Source organism: Panthera pardus, unplaced genomic scaffold (assembly GCF_024362965.1).
Source record: "Panthera pardus isolate Hobbes unplaced genomic scaffold, ASM2436296v1 HiC_scaffold_17, whole genome shotgun sequence".
In the NCBI taxonomy this organism is placed as follows: domain Eukaryota; kingdom Metazoa; phylum Chordata; class Mammalia; order Carnivora; family Felidae; genus Panthera; species Panthera pardus.
The window spans coordinates 101,669,409-101,685,883 of NW_026526732.1; the positions used below are offsets into that span (position 1 = coordinate 101,669,409).

At 38.1% G+C, this 16,475-nt stretch overlaps 1 protein-coding gene across 2 annotated transcripts in view; it reads left to right on the forward strand.

Moving 5' to 3' along the window:
* Positions 1–16,475, forward strand: part of PKHD1 (PKHD1 ciliary IPT domain containing fibrocystin/polyductin) — a 488,429-nt gene that overhangs the window by 182,376 nt on the left and 289,578 nt on the right. For both annotated transcript variants that reach the window (XR_002082091.2, XM_019457395.2), the window contains exons 38-40: positions 12,980–13,190; positions 13,587–13,744; positions 15,984–16,175. Coding sequence is in view for 1 of the 2 variants with exons in the window: in XM_019457395.2 (XP_019312940.2) it covers positions 12,980–13,190; positions 13,587–13,744; positions 15,984–16,175 (561 nt within the window). In the remaining variant the exon portion in view is untranslated. The remainder of the gene's footprint in view (positions 1–12,979; positions 13,191–13,586; positions 13,745–15,983; positions 16,176–16,475) is intronic.

Sequence of the window (16,475 nt, forward strand, 5' to 3'; positions counted from 1 at the left end):
TTCATTTATTTATATTTTATTTATTTCTTAATTTTTTTAATGTTTATATATTTTTGGGAGAGAGAAAGAGAGAGACAGAGCATGAGCAGGTGGAGGGCAAAGAGAGAGGAAGACCCAGTATCCGAAGCAGGCTCTAGACTCTGAGCTGTCAGCATGGAGCCCGACACAAGGCTCAAACTCACAAACTGTGAGATCATGACCTGACTGAAGTCAGCTGCTTAACGAACTGAGCCATGCAGGTGCCCCTATAATCTTAAATTCAAACAACTTCAATACAGCATTGGGGTTCTGGCCGTCTGGTATGTTGTAGTAGATCATCATTATTCAGTCAAGTTTATATTATAGTGTGAACACTGTAATTCCTTGATCTGGATAAGAGTGACCTTGGAATAGTCTATACTAGAGGGTTCCTTAAATTAAGAGTATAACCCACACTTTAAGGAACTTGTTTAAACACTTTAAAGTGAACGTGCTGTTTTTAAGGCTTTTAGGATTTTAGGTATTTACATGTAAATGCACACTGCTAATTAGTAATGAGTTCTGGCTATTCAATAATCCAAGTACAGCAGGAATCCCACTTAGAAACACATTGTAAGCTACTTTAAGTTTCTATATATACCTGAAAGTGTTGGCATTAGTCAGGTGTTTTTTGGTTGCAGGTGACAGAAAACTCAATTCAGACAAAAGATAAGGGCATTTATTGCCTCATATAACTGACAAAAATAAAACAAACTTGAGTCACAGCTGCGTCCAGGTGCTCCAATGAAGTCATCAGGCCTTTGTTTCTCTGCAACTCTAGGCTCTGCTTTCCTTTGAGTTGGCTTCATTTTGAGTCAGGTTCTCCCCTCCTAGAGGCAGAAATGGGTCTCTGCAGCTCCATATGGAAGAGTGATTCTTTTCCAATAGCCATTTGACTCCTGAGCAAATTCCAACATTTAGTCCTGTCAGTGTTCACATTTCTCCTTCTGTTTTCTCCCCCTTAGCTTTTAACACTAATATATTATATACAATTTTTTATCATATTTATTTTACTTGTTCTAGAATCTTCCTTAGTAGAATGTATATATCATGATCGCAGGGATTTTCCTGTTTTTTTGTTTTGTTTTAATTTTTTCATCTATAACATTCCTATTGCCTTCAACAGTGCCTGGATTCATAGTAGGCTTTTAAGAAATATATGTTGTGTGAGCAACTGGATGAAAGCTTGAATAAAACCTCAGAATTAACTTTGGCCCTGTTTGGGTCATAAGCCTGTCACAAAAACTTTTGCTATGACCAGGGTAGAGGTACTCTTTTGGCCAAGAGGGAGCAAGGGTGTAGACAACCACCCAGACTATGTTGTCTTAGGTTGAGGGAGGATAGTTTATTAACATTAGAGCTGTATTATGTAGTCAGGATAAGAGAATGGGCAGGTAAAGATAATAGCTTGTCTATTTTTTAAACATATGACAATCTAACATTTTTACTACTCTTACTAATTTGGAATTCCAAATTAATAAGTCTTTACTGGATACTAATATATTCAAATTTATTTAGTTTGGCTAGAAAAAAAAGAAACGCTAATAAACCATCAGTCACTTCACTAAGCAAAACCAAAGCCACGTTTGATAGAAACACAAAAATAGAAAATTTAGAATTAAGGAATATATAATAATGTTGTGATATTTTCTAGATTTGATTATGTCTAGAAAGTGTTAGTAAAAGAAGGAGGTTGATTTTAAGACAGTTTTCAGTTTAGGGGATTCGAGACCATATGAATCTTGATCTGGACTGGCCACTCTTTTGTATAAATGTGTACATACAGGGCAATGGGCAGCAAAGGTTATCAATCTTGAGCATAGCTGGTCCTTGAACAATGCAGGGGTTAGGGGAATTGACACCCTGCACAGTTGAAAATCCACATATAACTTTTGACCTCCCCCCCAAAACTTACCTTTAATTGCCTACTGTTGACTGGAAGGAAACCTTACTGATAACATAAACAGTCAATTAGCACTTATTTCCTGTGTCACATGTATTATATACTGTGTTCTTATAATAAAGGGAGGTAGAGAAAAGAAAATGTTATTAAGAAAATCATAAAAGAAAATACACTTACAGTCCTGTGGTGGACCCATATAAGTGGACCTGTGCAGTTCAAACCCCCTGTTGTTCAAGGCTCAACTATATTAGGACTTGGCTGAAGCCAAAAAGAGAAAGGAACCTCATTATTATTCTAAGAAAGCTACGATGGTGTTTATTGTTTTCCAGTAATCCATCAGCCAGAGACCAGGCTGTCATTCTTGATTTCCCCTTTTCTATAATTCCCCTTATTGTATCTGTCACCAAGTCCTCATTTTAATTCTTAGATAAATCCTGAACCCATTTACTTCTCCCCCCCTCCTCTTATTATCATCTTTGTTCACCATACCACCAATTGGTGTGTGGGCTTACAATTTAAGCTTTCTGGTTTATCTATTGGTTGCCATTTTTGGCCCTGTCTAGTTCATTCTTTACCCTGGAACCAGGGTGATGTATATTTATTTATTTATTTATATTTGATAGAGAGAGTGCTCAGGTGCACATGTGAGCAGGGAAGAGGCAGAGAGAGAGAGGGAGAGAGAGAATACCAAGCAGGCTCCATGCTGTCAGCAGAGAGCCCCGTGGGGCTTGATCTCACAAACTGTGAGATCATGACCTGAGCCAATACCAAGAGTTGGATGCCTAACTGACTGAGCCACACAGGCACCTCACCAAGGTGATCTTTTAAAAACACAGATCTGTTTATATCATGCTGCTGCTCAAAGCTCTCCGGTGGCTTCCCATTGTTCCTAGGATAAAGTCCATAATTTCTAACATGGTTACAGTATTCTATATGATATAGTTCCTGCCTACTCCTTCTGCCTTGTTTTCCAGCTCCCCTCCTACTCCTCTCGCCTCACTGCAGTGCTCCAGACTTGGTAACCTTCTTTTAGTTTATTAAATAGTTAATAATAGTCTTGACTTGACATATTTTACATTTTTTAGTATCAAAAGAAATTCAACATTGCTAAGTAAATGGAATGCTACGTGGGCCAGAGCTTGTGATTTTTCCTTCAAAGAGAATTCTTCCATATATATCATCAAAGCAGTACTATTAATAGTATTGCTTTCAGCCTGGTCATGGAGGAAGAGTATCGTTGAATTGGGCATTATGTTCAGTATTTGTTAAAATTGGATTTTACCTAGATCCTGGCACTTTATAATTTTCAAAACTGCTTCCTGTTCTTTCCTCTCATTCAACTCTCACAACAACTCTGTGAAGTAGCAAAGACTGGGATCATTCCTTTCATCTTACAGATAATTAAACTGGGGCCCAGAAGGGGAGGTAGCAAACATTCATTCCATCCGCTTCATACACGTAAGACACACATGGGCTCGCTTCTAATTTACACACACATACCAGGTGTTTACCAGTGGCAGAAAGATGGACAGAAGATACTCCTTTCAGGGTTCTGGAACTGTATTCTCAATTTTAATTTTTCAGGTTATGTTGTGATTCCAAGTGGGGACTTACCTCTTTTGGCTCCCTTTGTAGTATTCTTGATGGGGACATAAAGAACCTGTTTCTTTCCCAGTTATTTACCTTCAGTATTTTTATGATGTTTTCTAATCTGTATAATAGCAATTCTACAATTTTTAAAAATGGTTTCTACCTTTGATGTCACACTTAGAAAACTCTTTCCTCTATAGATGATATAAAAATTTACATATATGTTTCCTGGTGTGTGTATGTATGTATGTATGTATGTATGTATGTATTTATCTATCCATTCACATTGGTGTCTTTAATCCAGGGTTAGCAAACTATGGCCCATGGTTCAAATCTGTTTTTGTAAACAAATTTTTATTGAAGCACAGCCATGCCCATCCGTGTGTTTAGGTATTATCTATGGCTCTGTCATGTTGCAATGGCAACAGAGACTGCCTGGTCTGTAAACCTGAAACAATTTACTATCTGGCTCTTTACAGAAAAACTTTGCCAACTCCTGCTTTAATCCATCTGGAATTTATTTTGATATAGCGTATAAGTCAGTTATCTAATTTTTTTTTTCAAATGGCTAGTCAGTTTTCTCCATACTATTTATTCAAAAATTCAATTGTGGTACCTGAAAAATGGCCCCAGATATGTTCATGTCCCAATTCCTGGAACCCACGAAGATTACTTTATTTGGCAAAAGGGGCTTTTCAGATATGATTAAAGATTTTGAAATTGCGAGATTATTGTGGATTTCCTAGAGAAGCTTAATGTAAGCACACTGGTATTTATCTGAGGGACACAGGAGGAGTCAAAGAAGAGGATGGGATGGAAGGGAGCAGAGACAGTAGGGATGCTCCATGAAGACAGAAGAGCCCACAAGCCAAGGAATACTAGGTGGCCATTAGCAGCTAAAAAAAGCAGGGAAACAGATTTTCCTTCCTCAGAGCCTCCAGAAGGAAACAATCCTACTTACACCTTGATTTTAGCTCAGTGAAACCAGCTAAAATTGGAATTCTAACCTTCATAACTATTAGATAATACAGTTTGTTGTTTTGAGACAATAATGTTGTAGTTGTGACAGCAGCAATAGGAAACTAATACAGCAACATTTCCCTGTGATTGTTAATGTTAGCTTAATCACACATTCAGTTCTCATCTGATATAGATACAGATTAATGTCTTTTATAAATGACTTTTTAGAACAAGTTTAAAATCTGGCAGATAATGTGAATAGACATGTCTGCGTAATTAGTGCAAATGGCCAGTTAATATGAGTGCATGTGGAGAGGGCTCAGGTTTATCCTATGTTGACAGTAAAAGATTCTTTTTTGTTTTTTTACGAATTTTTGTCTACCTTCTCATTAGTAATCAAAGAAATGCAAATTAAAACAAAAGTGATTTTTTTCCCCCTGAACAATCAAGTTGACCAAAAAAAAAAAAAAAAGTAGAAAGTCTGAGGAACTGGCATCCATGTGTGCTCCTACTGGATATACAAGTATGTGAGTCCTCCTGTCAGACAATTTGGTGATTATATCAAAAGGCTAAGTGTATGCCTTGATATTGCCTTGATATAACAATGCCACTTTTAGGAATTTATTCTAAGGAGGTGATCATTAGCATGTATAAAAATTATGCTCAAGAATGTTCATGTCTGAACTGTTCATGAAAGCAACATATTGGGAAGAAACTGAGTATGAAGAAATAAGGGATCTGTAAACAAAATACACAACTTTTCAGTGAGATGCTATGATACCATCATGATGTTAAATTATGTACAATACAGCTGAAAGATGTTCCTACTAAGTTGGGTAAGGAGAATTTGCAAAAAAACCAAAAAGGTATGTCAAGAATTATAGAACACTTCTGTAGTATGTGTTGAATTATTTACTTATATATGAAATTTTGTCAACGTGTGAACATAGGAAAGAACTATAGGAAAGAAAAGACATACATTAATCTGTTGCAGTAAGATTCTGGATGCTTTTGTGTCTTCTTTTGTTTCTCTATATTTTTATATTCAACATTATGTATCAATTGCTTTTCTAAAATGAAATTACACTATTGAAAATTAGTCATTTGTTCCTCATTGTTGCCTCCACTCCAAACCATACACTGTAGTAGTGATTATCAAAATTACTATTGGGACGCCTGGGTGGCTTTAGTGTTTGACTCTTGATTTCAGCTCAGATCATGATCTCATGGTTCATGAGTTTGAGCCCCACGTTGGGCTCTGTGCTGGCAGCTTGGAGCCTGCTTCGCATTCTTTCTTTGTCTCCCTGTCTGCCCCTCCCATGCCTGCGCATGCTCTCTCTCTCAAAATAAATAAATAAACAAACATTTTTTTAAAAAGTACCTATCTGGTCAGAAATATACCTGAAGTTTTTCGTATTTTTTGGACAATGAACAGAAGTGGGTATTAAAGACACGCTACAGAAGCCTTTTGTTCTGAGCAACTGGATTTTGCACCTCTATGTAAAGGACTGGCCAGTACAGTTCTAAGAATGCCATTTGTTTAATTGGCCTGAAATCCTCACAGGAGCTAGGAACAGCATTACAGATGTTTTCCTATATCTTACAATTCACTATTTCCTGGGTATTTTGAGCTTTATATTCTTCTTAGTCACTTATTTTTAATTATGGTAGTAAAAATAAAAGTCAGATTGGGTAGAAACAAAGATTAGCCTTTCCTTTATGCCTTTGGAAAAGGCTTGTCTCACTGCACCATCCAAATAACCTTGGTTAGCCTTAGTCTACACCCCTCTGCCAACAAAATGGTAGACTTCTCAGCATTGGGAACAGACTGTGCTCGAATCCCTTTCATCACAGTGTGGAAATGTTTACTGCTCAGCTGTGGATACAGCTAGCTGATCTGCACATTTAGAGGATTGCTCTGTTGAGCCTTCTCCTTCCTGCAGGCACATGTTCCCTGCTCCATTGGTACCACCCATGATTAACCAGTAATGATGCAGAAGGCTCATAGTGCACACACAGAGTTGAGCTCATCCAGGATTCCCTGTCAGGTTTTGTCTTTGACCAACAGAGATATCACAGCAAGTGGTTCTCAAGGGCAGAGGGAAATGGTACATGAAAAATACCCCATTCCATCTCTTTGGTCTGCCAGATAGTCTTATATTAATGCTAATGTCACAGTCTCCTTTTCTGAAGTATAGTAAATTGGATCATCTCCAATTCACAAATGGTTTGAGTTCAAAGAGTTCCTTTGTAAGATGGTTGTTTGGAATTTAGGATATATTTTTCTCAAGGAAATGCTGATAATTTTGTGGTTTAGGACCCAGGTGAGCCCTCAACAGTCTGCTTCCCCTCACTGTCCTCGCTGTTTAATGCTAGTGGGAGTATAGCAGCTGACCACTGAGTATAAGACTAATTGCATGGAGAGTAGGTCCATTTCTACTATGGGATACCAGGAACACCTCTCTCTCCATTTGGGCTCTACTATCATAATTCTTATTGATTACTAGAAACAGAGGGTGCTCTCAGTCCCTCTGGCCTTAGAATGACTTCTGTGGCCCAGAGGCAGACTCCTGGCATGATGCAGTTTCTGGGAGCAGAGAGAACCAGCTCGGATGCAAGGTGGAATCATAGGTAATAGTCTTTCTCCAATTTCTCTGGCTATTTGTCACCTCTTCCTGTTGTTAGAAATAGTATACGACTAGAGAATTTGGGTCAAGCGCTGCCAGGAGGAAGGGGAAAATGAGAAATGATAGAAGGGCAGGGTTTTCTCTCCATACCTTTGCCCTCAAAGCTCAATTCCAGCTACTATGCAGAAAGGGAGATGGAATGAACAGTGGGAAATAGGACACAAACACTAAGAGATGCTAGGTGGGTACCCAGACCTTAACAGTAATACAAGGGTAAGGAGGTGGGGAGGAATGGGTCCTTAGGCAGTTGCATGGTTGAATAAGACTTTCTTGCCACTGCTTTGTCTTGTTTAATTATGGGCATGTGTGTGTGTCTTCATCTTTTAGTTTTCTTCCTTCTATTGCTCCTCTTCGGTTTCTCCTCATCTACTCAATTTTAGAATGACAATGTTCCCATGGTCCTGATCTCAGGTATTTTTCATAATTATATACTTCTCTCAGGTAATCCCACTCATTTATATAGATTAACCTCTGTTTATATATTTCTCTATATATGTAACTTCAGACATCTCTTCTGAGCTTCAGACTTTTCATTTGGATATTCTCTTTAATATCTAAAATGTAACCTGCCTAAAATGGTCATCTAAAGCTTAATATGTCTAAAAGTGAATGCCATTGGAGTATAAACTACCTGAAGGCAGGGGTTTTGACTGTTTTTCTCACTACTGTATTTCCAGTGGCTGGAAGAGCACATGGAACGTAGCGCATAATAGGTGTTTAATAAATGTTTATTTAATGGATTCTTTTTTCTTCTTCCCTAAATGTCCCTGTTTATCTATCTACCAACTTGGTTCTGCTCTTGGTCAGCCTATAAGTCACCATTGACTTCTCCTTTACCTCTAGATCCAATCAGCCAGTCCTCTTGATTCTCCAAAAGATATCTCAGATTTTTATATCTGTCTCCAGATCCACTGCCAAATACTTATTAAAACTTCTTATCTGACCTACTGCACTCATCTTCTACATTTACTGCAGCACCCTGCGACATAGACTTCTAACTTTCCTTTTACCGCCCTGCAATCTTTTCTTCACTCAACAGCCAGGGTGACCTTTAAAAACATAAATTTGATCACATAACTGTTTCAAGTTAGATTTAAATCCTTTGAAACACGCCACCAAGGTCCTGCACCAGTCACACTGTGCCATCTCATTTGCCTTCTCCAGATACCCCTATCTCCATGTAGTTCCTGGAACACATCAAGCTCTCTCTTGCCCCCTGGCTGGCCCTTGATCATCTTAGGACTTGACTTAGGCTTTTTCTCATTCTACCCAATATGCGGTAAATATAGTTTCTCACTAAGGATTCTCTCCCCTCAGTTTGATATGTGTACTCATGGTTTTAAAATATCACTAGTCTCAGAAGAGTCTGATTTCTCTGTTACCATCTTAAGTATTATTTTGGTGGTTACTTTTGGGATAAACTCTTAGTTCTTTGAGAGAGCCTGAGAGTCCCTTCCTAAGTAGGTCTTGCTCACCTTCCAGATGCAGTCTCACTGACTCTCATCAGCAACTCCCATTCCCCGTATGTGCATTCTGCCAATGTCACATATATAGCAGTTATTTGAATGTGTCACATTGGCCCACATCATTGTATATACCATTACCTTTGCCTGGAGTACTCTGTTTTGTCATCTGGCCCACTATGACTTATCCCTAAAGACCCAGCTCAGTTATCACCTATTTGGGAAGCATTCCCAGAAACAACCCCCCTTTTGTGTGAGCGAAGTACCCACACCTGTGCACCAGTAGACCCTGGATGTCCCTCTGTGTTAACACTTAAAATGGTACATTTGTGACTTTTGTCTGTTTCCTGTACTGGTCATGGAACCTGGAGGACAGGTCCATCTTTCTTTCATTCTTTCTTTTTTTTTAATGTTGATTTATTTAATTTGAGAGGGAGAGGGAGAGATCCAGGGCTCTATCTCACATCCATGAGATCATGACTTGAGCTGAAATCAACAGTGGGACGCTTAACCGACAGAGCCACCCAGGTGCCCTCCTTCATGTCTGTCTTTCCAGTACATGAGAAGTGTTCATCTACATAAAAGAAAAAGCAGAATTCATTGTTTTGCTACGCATAATGCGAAGCTGCAGGTGGAAATAGAGGGAAATAATTTGCATGTATTTCGGAAAACTATTTCTAGTTCTTTCGTGAGTTCCTTTATATTTCTATTCTGATGTGAACATTATTTTAACAATATGATTCTTTCCTTCATTTCTCCCCTCCCTTCACTCTCTCTTCCTCTTCTTTTCCTTCACTACCTCCCCTCCCCCAAGTGATTTGGAAAGGTCTTGGCAGTTATTCACTTGGAATAAAGATTGAAGTCCTACAAAATAAACATAGAGCAATTAGTGATTTTAAAGTGTGTTAACCCACAAAGATTATTTTCTTTCTCTTCATGCCCATTTGGTAAGATGGTTCTCTGGGACTGTGTAATTATGGATGAATAGCACTGAAATGCTTGGACAATAATTTGTAGGAAATACAATTATGAGTAGAAGTCATTAGTGGGAGTAAATGAATAGTTTGTTGGTTAACAGGTCAATGTTGAAAGCCCAAAGTGGTTAAACATTGTATTAAATTACACATTAAGAGCATAACCCTTTTCATTTAAGCATATTTATAAGTTATTGAGCTTTTTCAACTGTATTTTTATGTTTTTTGATTTGTGGTAAAGAAAGGAAGGGAGCTGCCCAACTTGGGTTTCCTAAGAGTTCTGTGAAGTGAAATGACTCACGTTTACAATGTGGGCAATTCTTTCTTCATCTCAGAAGTCAGTGGGTTTGCTTTGTGAGGCACTTAAATAACATTTATGAAGTAAGAAAAATAATTCTTTCAGTATCAAAGCTGATCAGGTACAGTTAATTCAGTTATTTCGAGGTTCAGGTATTCTATTACGTGTCCCGTTCTTTTGGTTCTGGACTCAGATGACCCAGTTTTAGAACTCAGTGCTGACATCTCATTATGATAAAAACTTATCCTTGAAGTATTTTGGTTTTTGAATCTGTACAATCTGTTAAAAGGAAGACAACAACAAGAAAAAACCAGTTCTTCCTTCTATTAGAACTTCTTAGCATGGGTTGGGTTTGTTTTAAGTTCTAAATAAATGTTTGTGTTGTTTTTTCTGCTTTTAGCATATTGGTCATTATATACTCATTTAGGTGTCTATCTGATGGGGGTTTGTAAGTGAATGTCCAGAAGGCAATATTCAAAATAGTTAACTCAAATCCTTATGAATTGAGCTGAGTTGAAGGCTCGTATCTGAGACAGACCCCATGCGGTCTCTGTCATCCTCTTTTTTCCCATCTGCTCCTTTGTGTAAGTTTCTCCTCCCATGCAAAACGACTCAAACAAATGGCCCACAAACTAGCCACAAACCCAGGCATACCTAAATCCCAGATGTAAACATATCTTTTGCTCAAGTAAGACCTCCACATCTCTATAGTGTCTATAGGAGGAGGTGGACATAAGGATGGGCTGAAGTGTTCCATGAAATTCAGTGGAAGAAGTGGGTCTTGAGCTGCATTTTGGAAGACTAGATCAGAGAAGGAAGGCCAGGCACACAGGTGGAAAGGGAAGAATGGGTAAAGGGATACAGGTAGGCATGATCCTGTTAAGTGAGAAGAGGCAAAGAGACTGGGTTTCCTGGAACAGAGTTTATTACAGACTCAAGGGCCATAAAGTAGAGTCAGATTATGGAGAGTTTTAAAAATCAGAAAGGGAATTTTGGCTTTATTACGGAGTACTGTAAGCAGATACTGCAGGTTATAAATAAAGAAGGGATAAAACTAAAAAAAAATTAGCAAGGTTTAAATAAAGAACAATGCAGAATGGTCAGAAGAAGAAAAGGTGTTTGCAGAGGGTCTAGCTCAGGTGATTATTATAATTATTTTGACATTTGTGAGTTTCAGATGACAGTAGCTGTCCAAATGTCAATATCCACTATGTTGCTGGACAGATGAGGCTGGCACTGATGAAACAACCAAGACTGATGCTTTGGTCATACACATAAATATGTTATTTTGCTATAAGAGTGAATAAGTTATGAGATAATTCTGCTTTCCAAAAGCGCTATCAACATTTCAAAGGATGTATGCGTATGTTAATAGTTAAAAACACACTTCAAATATTCTCTGTGATTTTTTTCATTCATTCTGACTTAAGTATAATTATAAGAATGATTAGTTAAGAAATACCTTTGTTGTTCCTATTCTTGATTCTGCCACCTGGAGCTTGCATGTTAATAGGTGCATAGTAGGTGTTTTTTGCATAGTGATTTAGTATTGTGCACAATTGATCACAGAGTTCAAGAGCATTTTGTCTTTGATAAACATTTTCTGTGCTTGGTAGAAAATTTTCCATGCAGACATTCAAGAATGGATCATAGAAATTCACACATATATATATATATATATATATATATATATATATATATACACACACACATATATATATGTATATATATATGTATATATACATATAAATAGACTTTATTTTATTTTATTGTTACCAAAGGTTAAAAGATACAAACAAGAAATAAAATTAAAATTATTTTCTTTTGGGATGATTTATGTCTTAATTCCCACCTGCCCTATAATTAGAAATTTTGAACTCTGTAAATAATTTCAAGATAAAATTATTGCCCAAGTAAACCTCAGAAATTACATCATTAACCTAAGGACCTTTCCAAGCCTAGACATGTGCCTGGGCACACACAGACACAAATAAAGAGGGAAGTTTAAAATAATTTGAAAATGATTTATTGTCGGCTACCTCTGTAGTTGGAGATTCAAGCATTATTATTTTACTTTAGTGCAACAAGGGAGGACAGTAAGTTGCTATGGGCTAAAGGTAAATTATGATCTATTGCAAAGGAGGAAGGAAATGTACTGAGGAAAGGAGGAGGAGTTGGGAGTAAGCCACGTGTTTTCTGAAGTGCTGCTTCAGGTAATGGCTTGAAAAAAGTCTTTGCTTTGACCCTTGTTGGAAAAGGTCAGAGTAAAATATGAGACAGACTACCTTCTTGAGTCTTTGATCATTAAGGAGGAGCATACTGGCATGGGGAAGGTCAGATGGATGCCCTGGAGCCTCATACAAACCAAGAAATCTAGAGTCTCAAGTTCCCCCATATTCCCCTTTGCTTTGCAAATCCATCTTGGATACACCTAGTTCAGAATTTGAAGGGATCATTTAAATCATCAAGGCTTAGGACAACCAATCCAAGGTAATCGTGAATCAGTGCTCTCCTAACCCTATTTGTAAGTTGCACTGAAGTCTTCAGATTAGAGACTTGTTATGAACTTTTATATTCAGAGTCTAATACCCATTTGTTTTTATTTGTAATAAGAAAGAGGTGGTTAAATTTCATTTTCAAAACAGCATGATGCAGGGAATGAAAAGACTAAAGTATGTTTACATCTCTTATTTGAAGATCCAAGCTAGATATTTCATAGTTATCTCATTTAGTTCTCCTAACACCTTATGTGGAAAGATCTTGCTACTTCTGCTTTGCAGCTGAGGAAACTGGGGCCCATCCTTGAGTATATTACCCTTGGTTAGAACATGGCAAAACTATGATTTGATTGTAAGTTTAGGCTGACTCCAATTCCTGTGTTTTTCACCCCATGTCATGTTCAGTCCTGCATGATTTTTATTACAACATGTGACAGAAGAGAAACCTAATATCCAAAAGCATCAGTGCTCATCAAGCCTGATGTTTGCCTTCCTGGACTCTTGTTTTACAGAATTATTGGGCTGAATACTAGCAAATTCCTATTAACTATCAAAATGTCTAGATAAGTTTTCCTTGTTTGACTTTAGGTTCGCTACCAGAAGTAACTGTCACCCATCTTCGAGCAGCTGCCTATGCCAGTGACAAAGTGTTGGCTCTGGAAGATGCTGTGGACTGGCACTCTGGGGATGAAGTTGTTATCATCAGTGGAATAGGTATCAAAGGTGCAAAACCCATTGAAGAGATGGTCATTGTGGACACTGTGCACACTACAGACCTCTATCTGAGATCACCCTTGAGGTACTGAATATCAGCTCGGCTCTGTTTAGATATAAGAAGATGAAGTCTTAATTGTGTTGGTGTCTGGACACTTATTTGTCTTTCAGTGATGTATTTTTTACATTAAATAATGCTAGATGTTTTGATAAGAAAATTATAAAGTATGAAATGTTTGAAAGATTTAGATTTCTTAAATACGTTTCTCTTGGAAGACTCTAGAGCTTCTGCGTTATGGTGCAATCATCTGCAGAATTCCTAATTTTCGCATACTTGTGCCCATAGTTCACTCTTCTGTATCTGAGCTTCTAAGGAAATAGACTCCCAAACAGAGACGCTAATCTAGTGGCTTACAATTCCTAATAAAATTTGGAGTAGTATCTTCAGATGTGTCTTTTTCTTTTTTTCCCCCCTCTTCAGATATTCTCACAACTTCACAGAGAGTTGGGTGGCTGGAAGACGCCATATTTTAAAGGCCACAGTGGCGCTGCTCAGCAGGAGTGTTACCATACGAGGAAATCTCACTACTGAGAGGATGAAGCACCTTGCTTCATGCCAGGAGGCCAGTGGTTCAGAAGGTAGAGAAGTATTTTATTGAAAAGTCAATGAGTGAGAAAGAATGTTCTTATTGTCAAATGATATGTAGTATTGTTGACTTCTTTCAAAATGGAATAAACCCTTAGTCTTTGCATATTCATAATATTCTTTAATTCAGAATGGTCTTGATAAGTTGTCATTACTTCTCCTGCCTTCCACAACCTAGTGGAAGAGGTAGAGAATAGTTTCCACTTGTGAAATTATTTCTCTGGGGCAAAAATATTCTGGAAAAAAACCCAAACATTTTTCCCAGAAATCTTAACTCTGATTCCAGACCCCTTCTGAAATTCTCAGGAAAACAGTTTAATGCCAGAGTCACAGACACAGGCAGCACATTGTTACTGATTAGACTAATAGGGCTCTTCTGTTTCCCCTCACCCCCACTTTTGGAGTTTGTTTTCTGAGTGAACTACCACATACTTTAAGTAAGTGGTTGAAAAGTCAATTTATCTTCTAGAAGAATAACAGGCACTGAATCACACTGATGTGCCTATTAAACATCTATTTCAGGGATGGTTAGTTTAGTAGGTTATGTTTTGGTTTCCCAGGCTGTAGATTATGAGGCTTTCACATGTTGTGAAGATCTCATTTGTCAACTTTGGTTTAGGATGGTGTGGGTGTCAAGGATGACTCCCAGGCATGAGCTCTGGATGGATGATGAGGCTATTTAGTGAGATGGGAATGGGAACAGGTTTTGGAGTGGAAGGCTGCAGATCATGACTTTAATTTTGTACATGTCAAGACAGATGCCAGGCCAGGATCTGAGTAGAGGTGCCCTGGTAGTGTCTGGAGCCTGGAAGAAGTGTCATGGCTGGAATTAAGATTTGTGTCATGTCTACATATAGATGCATGTGGGTGTAATATTGAAATGTGGTTGGGTGAGAGGGACCTTGAGTCCACCCTTCATCACCCCAGTCACCTAGCTCTCAAACATGTCATTCTGAAAACGGTTTGGATACAGTGGATTAGAATCCAGTGACTGCCAGCTTTAACAATTCTTCTGAAATGGAATCTGCATTCTGTTCAAACCATTTTGGTAGTTCTCATACAGGTATTCTCAGACCATATTGTCCAAAACATTACCTTTGATTATGCTGCTAGAGAGATGATACTTTTAGGTTTGGGCCATTTTAGGTCTGTTGGCTCCTAATGGAAAAATCCCCAATTTCATAACTCTTAAATGTTATTACAAAATTCTTAAAATAAAACAAATTCATAGACATTCATTAAAAACAAGTAACGTATCACTCGCCTTTCTTTGTGTGGGGCTTAGGTGAGTAAACAAGGTAGCCAAATAAATAATATGAGACCTAGTCACTCAAAAAATTATGGATCACTGGCATAATAATCAAAATTGCGGTAAAGCATACAAATATGAAATACCTCTTCATTTACCTCTTATATTTATTCCTGGGTGTTAGCAAATTATTCACTGTGGAATGGTGCATCATTTTTTATTTGTAGCATTTTGGTTTATTAATATGAATAATGAAGAAATATTTCAAAAGTTGGTTTTGTACCTATTCTGAGGTTAGTTCATGCCATCAAATGGCACGCGTCAACAGAAGGTATCCTGGATCCTGAGGCCACAATACCCTGTTGCAGTGGTACCCTGAATGCATTATGGTGTTGCAATTTGTTATCCTCACTAGAGAAGGGGCTGGGAAGGAGGTATTGAGGGTGCAGGTGGGGAGGATGTCACTCAGTTACTTCTCTGGAGACCTGTGCCATTTCTGCAGTGGCATTATTGCTAAGTCCCCAAACTGCAAAGCAACAAAATAAAGGGGAAACCCCATTGGACAGTATAAGACTAAAAAGAGCTGTGATTGCATTCAGCGCTCACATTTCTTCCCTACAATTATCAACCACGAGAAGGTCATTTTATTGCATGCTCCCTCCAGGGGATCTTTTGGATTGAAATAAGCATCTATTTAGGTTGGGTTTGTGGGTTATAGTCAGCCTCTTTGTGACAGTAATTAAGGTGATTGATTTGGGGGCTTCTGGAAATAATAGAGTGAAGGCAACATCATGTCCTAGTTATTGGATGTTTTAATTAATAATCCAAAGAGGAAAATCAAAGTAAAAGGGAAATAAGATTATTAAATGAAACAAACAATAATCGTTTGTCCTTTGCACCAACAGTACCTTTCCTACTGGATGATTTGTCTGGAAGCATGTTGCACATGCTTCAGGTCCCCCTGACTTCATTCTATGTTTCAGGTAATTTACAAGACTGTTTATATTCCAAGAGTGAGAAGATGCTGGGATCCAGGGATCTGGGGGCCAGAGTCATTGTTCAGTCTTTCCCAGAGGAGCCCAGTCGGGTCCAGTTGAAGGGAGTGCAGTTCCGGGACTTGGGGCAAGCCTTCCATCGGCAGCTGAGCTCACTGACTCTGGTGGGAGCTCTGAGAGGTAAGCGGGTCCAGGTCTATGACTTCTTCTTCTTTTTTTTTTTTTCTCTCTTCTTCCGTGTTCAAGGCTCTACATTCAGGGTACATGGGAGGTTCAAAGATGGATAATTATACTCTAGACCTGTGGTTCTCTAATTTTAGTATGTCTAACAAAAATTATTTGGGGAGTTTACTAAAATTTAGAGTTAGAGACTCTGTCCTGAAAAATTCTGGTGTAAGCTAGGCCTAGCAATCTGAATTATTAACAAGCAAACCTTGTGATTCTAGAAAAAGTAGTCTGTGGAGTACACTTTGAGAAACA